The 20,081-nt window shown below is 42.5% G+C and overlaps 1 protein-coding gene across 20 annotated transcripts in view; it reads left to right on the top strand.

Annotated features, from left to right (window-relative positions):
- Positions 1–20,081, top strand: part of CELF2 (CUGBP Elav-like family member 2) — a 735,687-nt gene that overhangs the window by 688,805 nt on the left and 26,801 nt on the right. For all 20 annotated transcript variants that reach the window (XM_073229339.1, XM_073229334.1, XM_073229337.1 and 17 more), the window contains 3 exons: positions 3,763–3,921; positions 7,471–7,534; positions 14,286–14,420. In XM_073229339.1, the coding sequence (XP_073085440.1) occupies positions 3,763–3,921; positions 7,471–7,534; positions 14,286–14,420 (358 nt within the window). The remainder of the gene's footprint in view (positions 1–3,762; positions 3,922–7,470; positions 7,535–14,285; positions 14,421–20,081) is intronic.

Here is a 20,081-nt window from a genome sequence, read left to right as displayed (position 1 = left end):
TTAGTAAAACCTTCCACTTGCTCTACATTATTTTTTGAGCCTTTTATTGCAGTGGCCCAGGTCATGCAATGTAAAGTCACGATGCAATTACAGACAAGAACCGTCCTCTACTGAAGGGACCAAGGGTGCTTGCTCCCCTACCCAGGGCTGGTATGGAGGGGGCGTAAACTGCCCCCACTCCAAACTTCAGCTTGTCCTGTGCTAAATCACAGGATTCTTTTTTTTTAAATGTGGGATCAAGTTATCTTTAATCTAGCCTAATGGAATTGTTTTTGCATCAAAAATGTTGGAGAAAGTTAATAGTTCTCCCACTTCATTTACCCAGTGCAAATGTTAATATATGGGAGTCCCCTGAAAAATTAGATTTGTCTCCTTACTAAAAAATGAACAATAAAAGAAACATAAAGGCTCAAATTTGTTCTCCTAATGAGAGATAGTGGCTTTAGGGGAAGATAAATATGCTGGTGTGGGTGTTCACCCATAAATGTAGATAGATGGCTCTGCACATTTAGTCTGTGATTTGGGTCATGGCCTTTCAGAATTTTGCACAAAAGCATTCCAAGAGTGATATGCTGTTACTTATCCTGTATTGTCTGATAGAATCATTTGGGAGTGCATGTTCTGCTGTATTATGTATACTGTATCTTTATGTATGGGTAATCTTTTCTGGAGGTGGCCTCTTGGTGTTATCTGAAATTATGTTTTCAACTTTTTGAAACACAAAATATTTTCAATTTTATTTAATGTGCAAATATTTCTTTACTGATTGAGCTTTTTTGCCTCCATTTTTGGGGGTTTTATTTTTTGTTTGTTTGTTTTGTTTTTTTTGCAATGCTGCATCTCCCAAAGCATGCTGGGAGCTAAGCAATCATTACATGTCCAGTTTTGTGGGCAACTTTTTCATAGTGAGCCAAGGTGGGTGGAAAGGGGTGTGCATGGCATTGTCACTAAGTGTTTACTGTACTTCTCTGAGTTTTGATATCAGCATTGCAAAGTCTATTGTCTTTCTCAAACTTCATTTTGACTTTGATATTCCTAACATATCTTTAATATAATCACTGTGTTTTCCTTTCAGTGCAATGCATTTTTAAGACACACCCCCTTTACCTGAAGGCAAGCTCAGGTGAAAATCGGCCATGCTAGGAGATAATTAGGAAGATTTGACATATCTAGGGTCCTGTCTTGTACCACATGCAGTTACACAAGTGCTCCTGTGTCCCCCTTCCTGTTAACTTAGGCTGCTCCAATACTGTGGGTCAGTCTGATTTCCAGTCACATTTCAGTTTGGAGATTAAAGTGGGAGAAATGTTAACCCAAAAAATCTTTGCCTGTATTTATTATCTTTGATATATGTGTTTCATTTTTAGCTATTTTTATTTCCTGTGATTTAGTGATCGGTACCTAAATTGTTCTCACCTTACCCTGAATGTTTTACCCTGAATTCTTTGAGATCTGTTAGAAACACTGCCTCCCAATTCCTTCCCTCAGGGCCCCCCAGTAGAGCCACAGAGTGCTGGTGTGGGGTCTGCGCTCTCCTGTTTCTGCGGGGGGAGAGTGCGAGGACATGGAGCCAGCCTGGGTATGAACCTGGACCAAGGAATACTAGGCTTTCAGCAGGACAAGAACCTGCTAGAGAGAGGAGGCATGTTTATTCTTAGGATATCCCTGATCCTTTCTTATTAATATCTCTCCTGAAAATTCAAATTTGGTGCACTTGTGTTTAAATCTAGACGTCCACGCCTCAACAAAGGGGCCCTCAAACACTTAAATTTCTTGTTCAAATCTATTGTCATTCAAATGGAAGACTATATACTATGCGGTCACATTATAGTGGTACAACTGAAGTTTCTCGTGTGTGGTATATGTTTTTTTAAACTAATCATATTATTTTCAGGACTCTGGCTCACATCTTTAACCAAGATGTATTATCTAAGAGATTAGAATTCAAAATGATGTGAATGTTGAAGTTCAAGAGAGCACATTCTTTAAAATAATTCATTTTTATAGTGTACTTTCTATTCCTTCAATCTGTCCCCATCCCCTTTTTCCCTGTCGTGATTTAAACAAGTTATTTCTGAGCTATAATCCATTGGCCTAATTTTCTGCTTTTATGTCATTTTTTGGTATTTAAGGAAGAAAAAAACAACAGTAAATGTACTGTTAGGAGGAGATGCTCTGATTTGTTATGGAACAAATTTGATGCAACAGTAACAGCCCTTTTCCATGCAAAACCCTTTCTCTGTATAATTTCCATCTTCAGAGTATTTTGCTCTCTTTAAAGAGATGAAGTGCTGAAATATGGAGCAGAAGAAGAAAAATGAAGTGTAGATTTTTTAATGGTGGAAATATTATTTTTATGCAATTGACTGACACTAGACATTCTGTCCTGTGACTGTGGCTCCCGAGCTGAAGACCCGTAGACATGCTGAAGTCAACATGGAACAGCCGTCTCATTTCCCTCATGTGTTTTGGGTAATAACAGACACAAAAGCCTCATGTATTCTTAGCCACATCCCAAAACTACCCAAGGTGATAAGGAAAAAAATGCAAGGTTGTTTTCTAGTAGAGAAAGAAACATGACCCAAAGGGTAGGGAAAATAAGAAGATAAAATTTCTGAGGGGAGAAAGCAGTCTGTAAACACACCGAGTTCCAGTAACAGTTTGTTTTTTTTAATCACTTGGATAGAATTACCTTTTACCTCAGCAATATTTAACAGCTTTGATTGTGATGAAATGCATAGGAAGGCACACCAAAAGGAGAATGAGGGGGGAGGGAGGGGACAGGGGACTCTGCTGAGGCCCGCCTGGGGGGCCAGGGTTTCCAGGGGCTCTGGAAGGGAGCTTCCTACTTGAGGTGTCAGGGCCTCATGTCCCCCGAGGACTTTCTCTCTCTCAAACATAACATAACCCTAGGCCACTGCTCACTCACCACCCCTGCCTTTTAAAGGAAATGACAATGGAAGAAAGCTGGGAAAATGGTGAGATTCAATAGGAAAAGAAGCCAAGTAATCTCCTCTTGCCATATAGGATGCATCGCCCTTGACCAGCTTATGCTTCTGATGGGGTTGCAGTAGTTCTGGGGTTGCGGGCAGAGTAGAGGCCGCACAGAAGGAAGAGAGGCCTCTCTGAACGCATGTGAGCTTTGCACTGGTCGATGCCTTTGTCCTCTAAATAGCCCCTTCCTTCATCCACCTTCCTAAAACAAAGCCCCCTTCTCCCTGTCGGGTCATTAGGATTCCCACAATCTCAAAGTTCCAAAATGTATAACTGATCGTTGGAAAGAGTGAAAAAATAAATAAATGAGAGACATTTTCATCCCCTTACTGCTAATCCCCATCTCTATCCCCTGCTTACATGTGGAGACAGGCAGACACACAGAGGCAAGACTGCCTTTCAGACACACTAACCATGAAGCTTGATTAAAGAGCATTGATAAGGTCTCTTGTCTCTGAGGAGGTCCTGGGAAGGTTGAAGGAAGACACATGAAGAGAGAAGGAGAGGCAGTTTACTAAGCAGAGCAAGAAAGCAAACGGCTTCACCGACCACCAGATCCCCAAAGAAACCAATGACAGTAGCTGGAATTTTCTGTGGATGGTGCTATTCAGAGACGAAGAAGGACTATCAAACCATTGTAAAACCATTCCAGACCATTCCATGTGCTACAAGATAGTTAAGAAAGCTAAATGCCATTCTGAATGAGGGTCATGAGAGGGTCTGACAGGCTGTAACTCCCTCTCCACTTTCCGCTGTGTCTGACCACAGGGCTGCTCTTCACCCATCGTGGTGAAGTTCGCTGACACCCAGAAGGACAAAGAGCAAAGGCGCCTCCAACAGCAGCTGGCACAGCAGATGCAGCAGCTCAACACTGCCACCTGGGGCAACCTGACGGGGCTGGGCGGCCTCACCCCACAGTACCTGGCGGTAAGTGCAGAGCACCAGCGCGGTCCCCAGGCCAGAAGGACACCCACTGTCACTCCAAGAACCTGCCTGTCCCCTAAGTACACTAAAGAATTCATTCGGGGGACATTCTAAAGCTCAGGACATTATTGAAATGCACATTAATGGAGAATATTTTCTCAAATTGATTAGTGTAGGGACTCGACTTTAATTCTTGCCTGATACCATCTGAGCAAAGTCCACAAGGCTAAATTTCTACCGTGTGTTTCAGAGACATGATGATATCCTGCCTTAGAAGGGGCACAGTACCCTTGATAGATGACTGTTTAATGATACAGAGGCAGATGGGGTTGGAAATGTCCACCACCCAGGGGTTAATCCACTCCACATTCGCTTGGAAATGAAATCCTCTTGGAACTTCTTTCCAGTGATCCTGTCTTCCCAGTGGAGCTAGGCTGACAAAATCGAATGTTTCTTCTACTTAAAAACCTCAACCCGGTTTCAGACCACAGAAACCTAAGTATCTGAGCTATCCTTTACATTTCACTGATTCTCAATTTCCTTGTTTTTATTTTAAACTACCCTCACTCTGTCAGTGTCTTCATTCAAATGCAGTGACCAGAACCAAAGGCAGTTCCCCACAGATGGTGTGAACTGCACAGAGCAGTGACCCCTAGTGTGGACTTTAAAATATCTTAATGCAGCTTAGAGTGCCATTAGTACTAACCACGTCACACACAAGATGGAGGCAACCAACACGCCTGTAAGTGTTCATTTATTTTTACTTGAACTTCTAACCCACACTGCTCTGTGCCATTCCTCTGTTTTGGAGACTTTAAATGCTGGATTTCACAGGTATTATTATAATTTCATCTTGTGTGTTTGGGCTTTGTATCCTAGTTTCTGTCAGTGTGTATGCACACATGCGTGTGTGTGTGTGTGCACATGAACATGTACGCCAGGGCCTAATTCTGTCATTTGACATTTTAACAGCCCCTCGGGATTACGTGGTCCATTAGCCTTACCTTGTACAGAACCTGTACTATTTTGAAAAACAGTCCCCACTGTGACCTTAAAAAGTGAGATCACTGTACAGATGGAGAAAGGGAGGCCCAGGGAGGCTCTGTAAGCGTGCCCGGGGGCATGCTGCTGGCAGCTGGGTAGGATTTCAGCCCTTGGCATGCCCCCCATGTTGCTATGCCTCTGTGTGCAGATATGGCTCCTGTTCCTCTTTTACCCCCTTCCCCAGTGCAGTCTGCCATGTAACAGCTATTCAGTACCTGTCTCTTACGAAGGAGGAACACACATCTCCTGTCTTCACCTGAGTCTTTACAGGCAGCCCTGAGTTTACTGTCCCCAGGCAGCCATTTCTCTATCACATCCACACAGACCATGAGACATTTTATCAGATGTCTTGTTAAACACTATATAAGCTCCACCCTTTTTCTTGGTCTGTCAGTCTAGAATTTTATGAAAAATGAGATGAGCCCAGCTTAGTAATTTGTTTTTTACAACTTTGTGCTTTTCAGTTGTTCATAGACCATCTGCCTAATTGTGTATACATGAGCATTTGTTATCAGAGATTGATGTGAAGCTCACCTTTTCATAATTTCTAAGAATCTAGCTTCCCAATCCACCATTTCTGGACCCGAAGACACATGTGTCCCATCTTCTGGCACATCCCCCATGCCCCACAGCTTACAGAAATCTCTGGCACATGTTTCTTTGATCACATCTGCAAATGATTTCTGTACCCTGAAACAGAATTAACCTCAGCCTCATTTATAAAACCACACTTTTTTATGCTCTTAACTATGTTTTTTTCCTACTGTGGGCTTCCATTCTTTCTCAGCTAATGTTGGTTCTACCCCTTTAAATTCAAAGTCCACTGCTGTGAAGGGCTCTTGCCTTAAAGGTATTCCAGGCCACTGTGTTCAGTAGATTCTGACCCTGGCTCACCAGAGAATGACTGTGTTATCTGTGGGAAGAATTCTTGGTAATAGTTTAATGACATTTCAGGTATTTCCATCTCCCTCAGTAAGTATTAATGATTCCTCAAAATATCTTCAAAGCTAACTTAACTTACTTTAATTTTTTTTAATAGATAATAGGAAGAGGAATTCAGAACTTACAACCATGAGAATGGGAACCCCAAGAAATCAAACCAAAATTGGGGATATCTCTTTATCAAAATGTATAATCCCCAGCTTCTCTTCCCCCTTCCTCACTTCATTTGTGTGTGTGTGTGTGTGTGTGTGTGTGTGTAAAATACCTAGGTAGTGCAGTCAGTCCAACAAGTCCAGAGGAACAAATGAACACTACATTTTTCTGGCAACTGTTAGTGTCCATCCCCGTGACATCACTGTAACTAAGACTTAAGTTTATCAGCCACTGATACTCCACCCCACTTGGTGCTTATAAGTAAATTGATAAATGCCCATTTTTGAGTCGTATCCAATTATAGAGTTCTTTTCTTATTGAAGAGTCTCATACTTGCCCAAAGGAATGACAGTGCTCTATTCTGTGTTTTGCAGAGTGCCAAATAAATTTGGGGAGCTGTTTTTTAAGTAGTAAATATATCTTTTCTCCTAAGCACATAGTATCATAACAACTTATCGATAGTATATTTGGTGAATCTATGTTTTTTGGAATCCATATACATCTGAATATAGGAGATAACTATATGCTTGCACTCACATACAAACTTTGTTTTTATTCACTTACCTTACCAAAAAGAAAACATCAATAAATCTCATCAAACACTGAGTACAGCACCTGCTAACCTGTAATTCAGCTGAAATGGACAAATTAAAGGACGGCTCTAGGACCGTCACCACAGGCCTTTATGTGTTGTGGTACCCACTTAGTCTACGTGGGGGGGAAACGTGTTCTTAAAAGCTCTAGGGAAAAATGCAGAGACCTTTTCATAAATACGCTCATTTCTTTTTAAAAATACGCTGACATTTATAATGTGCAACATCAATGTACACCACACCAGACACTACTAAGTCTTGACAAAGAGTATGTTTCTTTCTGCCAGTGAAGACCATATTTACATGGCTGACTGATATCTTGGTCACCGACTCAAATCTGTAAGTGTGCATCTGTGAAGAGACACATTTATATCTGTAGTTATTGTGATGATTTCTCTGTTGGCCCAAGAGTCAGTGAATCCATGTGCTTCTCATAAAGGATCAAGGAAACTGAGCTGTGGCATGGAAGAGAGAGAGGATGGACCTTGGTTGGCAGAGATGAGTAACTACTAGGCTACAGAGAACTAGCATTAGTCACGCCATGTTGATTTCAATAGATTTAACACCTGGTTGTTAAAAAGAGTAAATGGATTGTTTTAAGGCAGCAATGTTATTGAGTTTCCCCAGTGCCTGGGTTCCTTAACAGAGATTAGACATTAATATGGATTTACAGCCCAGCTCTGGGAACCTTCAATCCATTAATAGGCCACAGCAACCAACTACCTAATGGAAAGGGACTGGGCCGAGCCCCAGTTGAGTTCGGAGTCCCCGTGTCCTCATCTGCCTCACCCTGACAGCATACTTCTGCCTTCCTTTGCAGCTTCTGCAGCAGGCAACCTCCTCCAGCAACCTGGGTGCATTCAGCGGCATCCAGCAAATGGCTGGTAAGTCTTGGGCCGTATCTTTCCTTGTGACCAGGCTGTTTTCTGAATTTGGGGTGGGTTCAGAGGGCAAAGAGAAGAAACAGGGAAAAAGAAGAACAAAGAGTAATTGCCATTCCTCTTCAGTTTCTGGCTGAGGTGTTACTGGGAAGTAGCTCCCCTGTGTCTGGCATTTCCAACAGTCATAATATGAGAGGGCTGAGAATTTCTGCAGAGTCCAGTCCAGAGTTGTTTTTTAATGGGATGGATTATTGGGGAATTCCCAACAAGATTCCTGTATCCAGGGCAGCCAGAATGATTGACATTCCTCTAAAATTTTAATAAGCAGCTGTCAATAAAAATGTTCTGACCTCCATAATGAAAGCCAAGATTGCAAGCCTGTCTTTGATACAGTCTGCATCCCTTGATAACCACAGACAATTAACAGGGTGCCTTCCTTGCTTTGGTACCGTGGTCGACAGAATTGTGCATCAGGAGCTTTCATGTGGAAGTATAATCTTTGTTCTCAAGAAAATCAAAGTGTGGCTGGATAAGAAAGCCAGCTCATGGAGAACTGCTTTCTATAATGAGCTGTGTCAGTACTAACTGAGGTGTGACGATTAGGAAAAGGTCACTCCTAGCATGTCACCCTCCAGGCTGATGTCCTAACCCAGCATGGGGGAGGAAAGGCAGCCGGCACAATGCATGAGGGCACAGGTGCCAGGAGCCTGCCTTGAGGAACAGTGAGGAAGTTTGTTCCTTGTTTGATTCCCAAAAGGTAGGGGAGAGAAGGCAAGGAAAAGAACCAAGTTTTGGCACATTGGCATCAAGCACCATTTGTTCTAATCAAGGAAACCCTGAGTCAATGAATGAAACCTGAGTGTATGGAGTGCCAGCCAGACTTCCTTATTGCTATGAAAACTCCTTTTTTCTCATTTCTTTTTTTTCCCAAATGCATATCCTTCAGGGATTTTTCTTGTTTCACTTTGACTAGGTCTGGAAAGACTGTTGATGATCATCCATAGGTTTCCCCTCCTGTGGGTTCTGATATTAGCCCAACCTTCCAGTGTGGCCTCCTGGGCTAAGGGTACCTTGTTGTCTGGTAGGATATATTAGCCTAAGGTAAAATACTGCTGAATTATTTGTTGGGCTTTAAATCTACTGACACTGACAGCTTGCCCTGTTGTAATATAGGTTTTGGATTATTAGGAAAAACATATGTTAAAATGATAAGTAGTTAAATCATACAGTCATACCTTTATGAATACAGTTTGGGAAGCTGGCATTGGAGCTAAGAATCACATTGAATGGTTAATATACTTTTAGTTCTGTGAAGGGAATTGGGGAGACATAAGTAAAATATTCCGGGCATTTTCTGGGTTTTATAAAGAGAAAACCTGCAGATTGCAAGCTTTGAAACAAGTGCCAACATTTGTCATATTTTCAGCCAGTGCAAGATTTGTTTTCCTTCCAATAGTGTGAACCCACCCAGATCCCAAATTAAGGTCTGTCCTCAGAGGAAGCCCCAGGCTTTCCCCTTACCACAGCTGAATAATGCAGAGAAGGTCCCTGGGTCCCTGGGCTACCTCCAGTGCCCGTGCCCAGGTGGACAGAGAGCCCTGTCAGTTTTCATTAGGCTGTGTGCTCCTCCACCTTGCCAACTACAGGTCAGAATGGTAGCACTGACATGCTCTGTATGCTCATTTAAAAACTAGGGTTTCTGAGGGTCACCTTAGAAGGTGCATGGCGCAGGTGGCTAACTTAAAGTCCTTCTGCAAGTGCTCTGGGCTCTCCAAAATACCCCTTTCTTGAACCTTCAACACAAAATGCAGCACACTGAGTCTCTCCAGGCTGTAAAATCAAATGCTGAGTGGTCCATTACTACCCACACCTTGAATATTTAGAGTGTCAAGGATGCAGAGGTCGAGGCTCTGTCTGGCGAGTTCCATACAGGCTGCCCTTCATTCAAATAGATGATCAAGTCTCCTTTTCCTGAGTATTTAAAGCATTGTGTTTTGGGATATTTTTATTCCCAATAAAGTCAAGTTATGTGACCACCTGCTCTCTCATTTTCTCCCCAAAGTAGGGCTTAACTTTTGTTTCGCCAGCCATCTAAATAAGTATTAACATGTGACTTGGAGGATTGGTAACAGAGGTAACTCTCTAGAGGCAGCTTCCCCACCTGCCCCTGGGGGAGGGCTGCCCATGCCCCTCTTCCACGGACCTCTAAAGTCTCCCGACCTCCCTCCCCCATGGCTCTGAACACTCCCCAGTCAGCTGGGCTCCCAGAGGGCACGGCCTGGGCCGGTGAACTCGGTCCTCAGTGCTCTAGGAGGTGCTCCTGAGTATGTTTGAGTGAATGGGTGAATACATTTACAAATCATCAAATGCAAATTTGTTTTGGATACATTCCCAGTGGAGCCTAAGTTAGAGGCCCAGTGTTTTAGTGAAGAAATATGACTTTAGCCTTACATCACCAAAAACATATAAATGAATGACAGTATCTTCATGGGAGAGGTACTGAGGATTTGGAAATAGCATGCACAATATCAAACATGCTGCAGAACGCATAACACACGGCACATGGAGTAGAAGCAACATATGGAAATTCCTTGCAAACCTCACCTGAGTTAAAATGCTTGTCAGGTGACTGAGTTTGTGGCATAGGGTAGTGGTCACCTGCAGAGTTCAGGGGCAGTGTGCGTGTCTTACAGTGCCAGATAATAAATTCTATGTAAAAAATTCAGGTAGTCAAGCTTGGAACACCATCACCGAGATGGGGTAATATCATTTTTGTAGCCAATGATAGCTTGTTGTAAACAACTCTCAAATCAAAGGTCTATCCTTCAGGAGATTGAGATTTATCACCAGAGTCTAAAATGTCTCATTTGAAGGAGTAAAACACTTTCTGTTTGAAGAGAAAATCAAGCCAAAAAAAAAAAAAGAAACACTAAGAAAAGTTTAGGTGACAAGTTCCTAAGTAGTTACGCCAATAAAATAGAATGAGGCATCAACTATACTTATTTCTTCAAGTAAACTTACATTTTCCTTTTAACTAAAAATAACTTCAAATGTGTTCAATGACTTTATAAAATGGACCTTTACTAAATATGGAATATAAAAGCAGAAGAAATTAGGATCAAATCTTTATAAGATGAGTGCTTTTAGGTCTACATTTTTTGTGCATCCTTCAAGTTGACTGATTTTATTTTCCCCTCTTAAAACTTCCAGTAAAAACTCCATTTCTCACCCAACTGTGGTATTCATTGCACAAATTTCTGAAATCTGAGAAACCTGGGCTCTGATTTTGAGCTACGAATATGGATTTTTTTCCTGAAGAGAAAGGAATAAGGGAAAAGTGGCTTTTCAGTCATCTCTAATATTGAAATGGTCATCATTTCAAAAAAAGCATCATGTTAGAAAAACTAGGGTATTTTCCAGTTTTGCTTTTAAAAAAGCTACTTGGAATACTCGTGGAGTTTACACTCACAGCATATCAAGAACAAAACCACCATTTTGTTACCACGCTACAACTGGAAAAACAGACACACAAAGCGGTTAAATTGCCATGCCAAAGTGCCACATCAGTGAGTGCCACAGAATGGATCAAGATACAGAAGTCCTAGATACCACAACTGTGTGAGGTGGGGACCACCAGCATCCCGTTTTTACAGTGATGCAACTGAGGCTAGAGAAGGTAATTAACAAACTTGGCCAAAGTAGCTAAGCTGGTAAGTAGCAGGTCTGAATTCCAAGTGTATCGAGCCCCTGAGCTCTCCGCTGCCAGGAAGCTTGTAGAGCAGCACCCCAGGAGGGTCGAAGCAGTTCTGTCTGCATGAACGTGGGCTGCCTGACTCGCCTACACAGGCAGTCTAACTTGACAAAGCACAAACAAATCCAACCTGTGGATAAACAATGCAGAGAGTGCCCCAAAACTGTTCAAAAAGAAGCAATTCAGAGACGTCATAGGAAAACTGCCTCGCTTCATTCTGGACCTCATTTCAAATGTATCAGGACTGGGCTGCTTTTTGTTCAGGGAATTTTTTTTTTCTTGAATGAGGAATAAAAGGAATTACAGAGATTATGAAGCTATGATGAAGAAGAGTTTTATCTGTTGATAAACATGCAAAAACTGATTCACTTCACTTCTGATACTCAGTAAAGGTGGTGGTAATTCTCTTCCAGAATTCCAGTCCAAGTTTTAAAAGTAACAATAACATTGCAAAACACCAGTATTTTGGTTAAAACAACCAGCCATTCTTCCATCAATTTGCAGCTCATTCCCACAGAAGATGGTCTTAGAATGTCTGTAGCAAGTGGAAAACGGGGAAGATACTTGCAAAAAGTACATCAGAAGCTTGCCTTGGAGACACTCGAGTCATGAGGTGTACATTGTGGACCCACAAAGATCCCATCCTTCCTAAAGCTCAGTCTCCCAGCCCCTGCACTACAGACACTTCCTGCGAATGTGCTAATAGGCCTTATGAGAATGTTCCATAACCACCCATCTGTCACTTTTTAACAGACCTGATTGGCAAGCACTTGTAACAACTGACATCTGTTCTCGCTTATTGATATGCAGATTTATGGTAATTTCTATGAACAATAAGACACAAAATTACCTAAGGTGAACATTAAATTAAATTTTCATGCCCTTCTCCTTAGAAATAATTTTTTTTTAATCTTAAGTTTCAAGTAGGCATATTGTGCATCTGTTTGGTACATCATTTCTTCATTCTGAGGTTTTTCCTTTACCCAAGTGATGGATGAGAAGTTGAGTCTGGTATTCCGACTCTCTTTGCCATCTTGATCTTGGCACAATGTTGGATTTCATACAGTGTATCTCAGCGTTTTGCCTTTCTAGCCACCCAGATCACTGCCCCTGGCTGGAAGGGGAGGAGCACCCAGATGAAAGCCTCCTGTTGGTGCCGCAGTACTGAGGGCAGCAGCCTGGGGCCCATGCCATGCGCACCATGTGGGAGGCAGTGGCCAGGGGATGCGATGAGAGAGAAGCACAGAAAAGTGGCACACTCGATGTCATACAGCATATCTCAGCATGTGCCTGCCAGTCACACTGATCATCGCCCCTGGGGGCCATGCTGATCCTGGAAAAGGCAACTGCCCCAGGTCAGGCGGCAGCTGGGACATGTGGAGGCCTGTTCACTTGCATTTGATGGAGAAAGCACGGTTGCCAAAGTCAGCACTTTTCTTATAGAAATTCACAGGGCTCCACAAACACTTGTGTCCTGCTTCTCAGCATCCCCAGGAACTACGACATTTTGAAAAACAGGTGCTTGTCCTTCACCCTAAGCCAACGGTGTTGGGTGTCCCGTGGAGGAATACAGAGTACCATTTTGAGCAAAATAAGAAGCTGTTTTGCTGCAAAGGCATCAGGGACTCTTTTTCTGAGTAGAAGTTAAGTCCTGGTGGAAGCAACCAGGATAAAGGGGCAGCATAAGTGAACCTAGCAGCTGTACTCTGAGCCACACAGTATCTGCAGTTTTTGCAGGTATTGCTAGAACATTCTCCTGCCCCTCCCTCCACTCCCTCCCCCAACATATGGAGGCTGTAAACAGGTGCCTCTCTCTAAAGCAGATTAAATTTGCTCAATACACCTGGATTAAGTACATGAATTTCAGACATGAGAAGGTAAAATTAAGCTAACTACTTAACTCCAGTATCTTCTTATATGAGGAATTTTATATAGGAAGAGAACCACTGTTTCTTCTTCTTGAATGTACATTAGTGTGACGTGAATCATGGAGAAAGACTGGATTTTCAGAGAACTTCTGGAAACCGAAGCAGGGAGCAGACAGCAAAGACTCCTGGCCCAAGCACCACTCAGGCACCGCCTGCTTCCCCACCACAGATCGCCCCCAGATCTCTGCTGCTCCCTCCTGGCCTTGCCAAGCATCATTTCTCTCTGCTGTTCTTTCCCTACTTTTCACTAAACTGAGATTCATTGTAGTGAACAGCAGTCCTCTTTAAAATACAAATAACTTGAAAATGCAAATATAAGTAAAAATGTTACACCACTGACATTTTTATTCTTTTATTCATCAAATAGTATTTGAATTCCTATTATGCACACATTTTAGAGCACACACAGTTAAAATACATCTGGAGAGAGAAGTTCAGTAGTGGTAGCAGTAACAATAGGTACTGACAATTATTGGGCACTTACATCTTACTAGTCACTAAGCTAAGTAACTTGCATTCATCATCTTATGTAATCTGATTACAACCTCATGAGCAAAGGGACAGTTAACACCGCCACTCACTAAGCAAGAAATGGAGAGGATAAGTAATGTGCCCAGAGTGCCCAGCTGGCACAATGGCCAAGCCAGGAAGCCCCATCAGCTCAACATCAGAGCAGGAGGCCTCGGCCAGTGAAGTCACTCCGTCTGTAGTGCCTCCTGTGCAGCTGGCACAGTTAGAAGTCAGTTTGCCCTGAGGCCCTTCCTCCAGAGGGTCCGTGCCCAGACCTCCATGGTGGGAGCCCTGCTGTGGCCAGTCCACGCAGAAATCCCTCTTACCTTTTCTGATGACCTCTCCAGCCCCAAGAGGAGACGTGTGGGAAGCGCATGTGGGGTGAGAGCACACAGCAACACAGCGAGGTGACTCTGCCAAGAAGCGGGGTGGCACATGAATCGCTGAGACAGCTGGGGCCGGGTCTGCCATCACAGGGCCTAGTGCCTGGGGCCTCTGCCCTCTCTAAGTTGGAGCCTGGCCAAGTGGGCCTGTTGCTAAAGTTGCGTTTCTCTTCCCTCCACAGGCATGAATGCTCTTCAGTTGCAGAATCTGGCAACTCTGGCTGCGGCTGCAGCCGCAGCCCAGACCTCAGCCACCACAACAAATGCAAACCCTCTGTCCACCACGAGCAGTGCCCTGGGAGCCCTCACAAGTCCCGGTAAGGGGGATGGCATGCGCCCGGGGCCAAGGGCAAGGGGTGCTATCACACAGAGCCAGGGAACTTGTACTGGGCACGGGTATGAACTTCACTCTTTTTGCAAAGAGACGTAAAGTTTGAATATGTGTGTTTGTATTTTCCAAGGATAAAGTGAGAAAAGGTTTTGTTGTTTTCACCATTATGAAAAACCTGTCTGTCCCTTACTCATGCTTTTATTCTCTTTTTCCTTCACAATTTAAGAATTTTCTGTGAAATCTTAAAATCCATAATTATTCCAGTGCTGGATGTGATACCAGCTCCACCCTTCACGCTTGGTTTTAAAATGCCTGGTCTGGAGAGGACCAACTTTTTTAGTTGGCGGTCGTGTTCTGGACTGTGTGATTTAAAGTCTTTTTCCTCAGAAATTTTGTTGCCTTATTCAAAAGCAGATGCCATTTTTTCTTTTCATTCATGCCAGACATAATGTGGTTGCTTAGATACCATGATTTGTTTTTTAAAAGATGTTTTGCTGGCTTGTCTTCCTTCTGAATTTTCTAGACCTTGATAGATGACCTCACCTCCTCCTCTGGTGCATGGAGGACTTGGCCTGGACAGTCTCCAAGCCCCTTTCTAACTAAAAATTCCATCACCCTCTATCAGCTATTGCCCAAAGATTGGCTAAGTGTTGGAAAAAATGTTCCTGTAATAGTGGGGGATCTTCTTTCAGAAAAGTGCAAAATGAAAGCATCAGCACACTACACCCCAACTTTCTTAGGGTGTCTGACTTCAGGGAGCAGTGAAGCCTGTGGCTGCTCAAAAGTAGCCTTGGTTTGTTTATGAAACATTTGGGTATCTAATATATTTCCCTCTGGATACTTTGGAGGGAGAAATTGAAGAGATATTTAGGAGAAGCCAGGGGATTTATCCTTAATGTGTAATAATCTCATAACAACAGTACATAGGAGCACTGACTTCATTCTCTAAAATGTCTTCAAAAATATTTAATATTGCAGTTGCATCAAATTTATTTTGCCCTTCCAAATGCAGACTGTTATTGTAAATGAACACTTGGTTAAAGGCATGTGGTCTGTTTGCTTGTTGAAGCTTCATGTGACTATTTTTTATTAAAATGCATTCATCCATTGTGAGACCTGGGTTGGAATGTTCCTTGGTTCCAGGGCATCAGAATTAGAAGTCAAACCTTTCACTCTCCTTTAAAAGGGGACTTGTCAGTTTAAGAAGCTAAGTGACAGTGAGGGCGTGAGCTGATCAGGTGGACAACCTAACTGATGGATAAAACTTACCATGTGGCCGTCTCCAGGCTGGGGACATAGGCTTGAACAGGACAGACATGCTCCCTGCTCTCAGGAGTCTCCCCATCTAGGACAGGAACTGGGAGGACATGAAATCAGCGTGTGTCCCTCATGTGACAGGCAAATGCTGTGAAGAGAGGCCAGAGGGGGTGAGGCAGGGAGCCAGAGGGGTGACGGGGCCTCGGCAGGGCCACAGCAGTGTGCGGCCAAGCCAGGCAGGAGGGTGGCAGTGACACCCCAGCAGGAAAGCCAGGTGCAAAGCAGTGCGGTCTGCCCGCAACCCCCACCCATCTGCCCTGGACGGCCACCAGCACCAGTATGTCGTGACCTTTTTAAAATGCCAGGTACTCAAACAACTGAGGAAGATGGCCTAAGAATTTGAGGAACTTTAAATAGATTTGGCCACATTCAGGTTTTCCCTGATACCTTAGAGAAAGAGGAAGTGTGTGCTGAGCTGCTTCCTTTCTCCCGCTACCAGCAGCATCCTCCCCTTTGTTCTGAAGCAGCATCCTGACCTTCACATGTTCTGCTAATAATGGAGGTACCACAGGAAGTGATTTTTCTCTTCTCCAATGAGGGATGCTTTGCATAATGGCTGAATGTATTTCATTAGAATCCTGAAGTGCAGCAGCAGAAACAATTTAAATCTACATCTCAATTATTTTTCTTAAGTATAACTAAAAAATCTGCTATTTAAGTGTAAGTAAATTATTTGTCTAATTTCCATCAGGGACTTTTCAAAGTCACAAAGCATAGTTAGTAAAATTCATGACCCTCCATGTCATCAGAGCAACTTCCTATGAAATAAAGGAATAGAAAGCAGTTCCCACAGCCAATGCCATTATTAATTTTTAAATAATAAAAAACAGGGCTTACTATCATCATCAAGTCCAGTCAAACCGTGAAGCACGCTGAAGACACACGGCAGTGCCCAGCTAGGCCCTGGCTCACCCTGGCTCTTCTGCTTCAGACAAATCCATCTACAAAGGGAAGGAACAATCCAATACCCCCAAACTATTAATTTTGCTTAATAATTGTAAATTTATCATTTCAATTTTGCATACCCAGGAACAGTCTCCCTAGAGCATTATTATAAATGACTTTAAACAGTCTGTGCTCTAAAACATGAAAGATTAAGCTTTAATTTTTTGTTAAAAAAAAAACTCCCTTAGGCAACAAATAGGTTCCTTTGTCTCAAGGCCTTGAAATAAAAATTAAAATAGTTTAAATTGCCCATGGTTAGAATAAGTGTTTCATGAAATTATCAGATGGTAGTGAATAAAATTAGAAATTAAATCATGAAAGAATAAAAACCAGGTAAATGCATATTATGCCTTTTACGAGTTCCTTGTGGGTCTTTTGAAGCTTCATTTAATCATGTTTCTTGTCTTTTGATAAAATAACTCTTCCTTTGTTTACCTCAGTCTTCTATTTAGTTAATTAATTATTGGGTCATTTCTTCTTACCCAGTTTTGAACCTGTTTTTGAGGAATGTGTCTCTGTGTTGGTATAAAGGGGCAAAATTGTCTATAGGGTGTGCAGCTGGGTCTTAAAGCATGATGATAATATTTGTCTCCTACCCAGCTAGTAGATTTGTTTGTCTCATAATTCTAAGAGCTTAGGAGGGCACATTATTATTACCTCATACAAACATTTCTTTGGCAGTTTCTTTCTAAAGCATAGTATTGTGTTCATGTACCACATTATTCCACCAACCTTCCTCTACTTTCCTTTTTTTTTTCTTTAGTGTTTTAGAATTCTCCAAATGCTTCTGTAAGTACACTCAATCAAGTGCACACTTCAGGATAATGGATCATTTCTTTTGATAGTGTAAGGCATTTTAAATTCTAGGAAGCATTTTTCCACTCCCGCCTTTAGCTCCTCAAATACTTTTCACTTTAAATTCTAGGCAATATTTTTTTCCCCATCTTCAAGATGTTGTCTGCCTTCTTGAAAGCTGTCACATGCAAGGGACAGTAACGCCCGGTGGAGTGTGAGGGGGCCAGGGACAGAGACAGACAGACAGACAAGGGACGTGGGATCCCAAGGCCTCCTGAGCCCTGACAGTAAAGTCCCCACACCTACTCGTGCCCTCTTCTGCCGCTGGCCCACGCCCCTCCCACTCTGCCCTCCCCCCGCCCAGAGCCCCCTGCAGGTCAGCCACACCATGCCTTTCTGGTTCTGTCTCTGAAACATCTTTTTCCCATTCCAAATGCCCTGAACAAAGCCCATGTCCTCACCCCCTTTGTACCGGCAGATCAGCTTCCAGCTCCACCCTTGCCCTCTGTCCAGTTTGCCCTTTTGGCAGACAGGACAGCCCCGCCCAGCTATTTGCCCTGTGGTCCATGTGGGCTCAGCACAGTGCCCAGGGTGCTCCTGCCCTGCTCCCCATCACGCAGAGCTGTCACGGCCCCAGCACCCCCCGCCCCCCACACCCTGTAGGCCTTCATGCCTTCACGCCCGCTGGCTTCCCTGCCCACAGTGCTTCACCCTGAATTCCTCCCCTGAGAATCCTCTATCACTAAAGTATTTCAGCCAGTGCTTGGGGAAATCAGTGCGCCAAGATACAACTGGTGTTTTTATGCACTTGTAAAAAGTATAGTTTCTATTACTTCTGTAAATTAAACTGCAGTCAAATTGTTTTACAGTAATTAATAAATTGCATTTAATACTCTAATATTTTAAGAATTGCTACAAATGCCACTTCTACCATGAAGCCTTCTGGGAAGAATTAATCACTTCCACATGCTATTTCTAACATAAATACTTAACTAATTCTAAACCTGGGTCAAATGCAGACTCTTTATAATGAGCTTTATCAAGAGGCCTTTAAGGGCAGAGACAGAGGGAAAGCTGAAGCGTCGAGTAAGAAAGTCGCACTGTATAAACGACATCTACCCTTCTGTTCTACCAAAGTACATTCTTCATACTTCTCCTGAGACACCTGACATGTGTTCTTTGTGGGCACATCCCTGTCTTTCATCTTCTAGACAGTGAGTTCTTACAGTGAGTTCTTTCAAAGTAGGCACAGCTCATTTACTTGTAATCCCCTTGCATTTGGAGCCATACCTCACATCCAGGCCTTCAAATGCTACTTATTAATTCATCTGAATAGCAAAGTGAAAATGTTCTAAGTGTTCCAAAGCCATTTATTTAGCCCAGTACAGTGCACAAACACCTCTGAGAAGGCACCAGAGTTCCTTATGGTAACATCTGACAGGATCAATACACCCACTCATGACCCAGGATTTGGTTCTGAGAAATAGCCACACCTTACAGGTGACTATTCAGGTCTGACAGGTTTCTGAAGAATGAATCAGTACTAACTTTCATTGGCACAAAGTCATAAAAAGCAGTTTTACTCCAATAATTTTATGAAGATTGACTTTCAAAAGGTTATCATGTTGTAACATAGAATAAGTAAGAGTCTCATATCAAATAAAGGCATTTCATTTCCTAAAGAGCCATCTACTCTAATGGAGGCTTTTGTAAGCACTCTGTAATCATGCATGCTTTCCTAACTCCAGGTAGTTCTCAATAGGCCTACGCTGGTTAGATAAACAAGATCCCACGTAACATTTCAGGGTACTTCCTAGTATACTGTACTTGAATGTTGCATTAACTGAGTGATCAGTTACTCATCTCAAGATTATCTGGGTCTCCAAAATCCCTGATTCAAAAAGACATATGTACCCCTATGGTTATCACAGCACTATTTACAATAGCCAAGACAAGATATAGAAGCAACCTAAGTGTCTATCAGTAGACGAATGGATAAAGAAGATGTGGTACTACATATACACAATGCAATATTATTCAACCATAAAAAGAAAAGAAATCCTGCCATTTGTGACAACATGGATGGATCTAGAGGGTATTATGCTCAGAGAAATAAGCCAGGCAAAGAAAGACAAATACCATATGATTTCACTTATTTGTAGAAAATAAAAACAAAGCAAAACAGATGGAACAAAACAGCCATAGACTCATAGACACTGAGAAGTGACTAATGGTTACCAAGGAGGAGGGGTTGGGACAGGTGCAGCAGGGGAGGGGAAGGGGAATAAAGGGGCACAATAATTTGCAATCACAATATTATAAGTTGATCACAAGGACTGTTGAACCACTGTGATATACATTTGAAACCAACATAAAATTGTATATTAACCACACTTTAATTAAAAAAAAATTTTTTTTAAGATTACCTGGATCTGTTAACCTCCTATTTTCTCCTTAAGTCTATGTTTTTTCATTGCTTAATATCAAGAAAAAGAAGTGAATCTCAAAATAGTCCATTTTTTCCTTTATGAGCTACATTTTCAAGCATTTTAGGTAGAGTCGAGTCACTTGTTAAGATTAGCTATTTGTG

Source organism: Manis javanica, chromosome 2 (genome assembly GCF_040802235.1).
Source record: "Manis javanica isolate MJ-LG chromosome 2, MJ_LKY, whole genome shotgun sequence".
Taxonomy (NCBI): Eukaryota; Metazoa; Chordata; class Mammalia; order Pholidota; family Manidae; genus Manis; species Manis javanica.
Note: the sequence above shows the minus strand (reverse complement) of the source record. Positions and strands in the feature narration are given on the sequence as shown.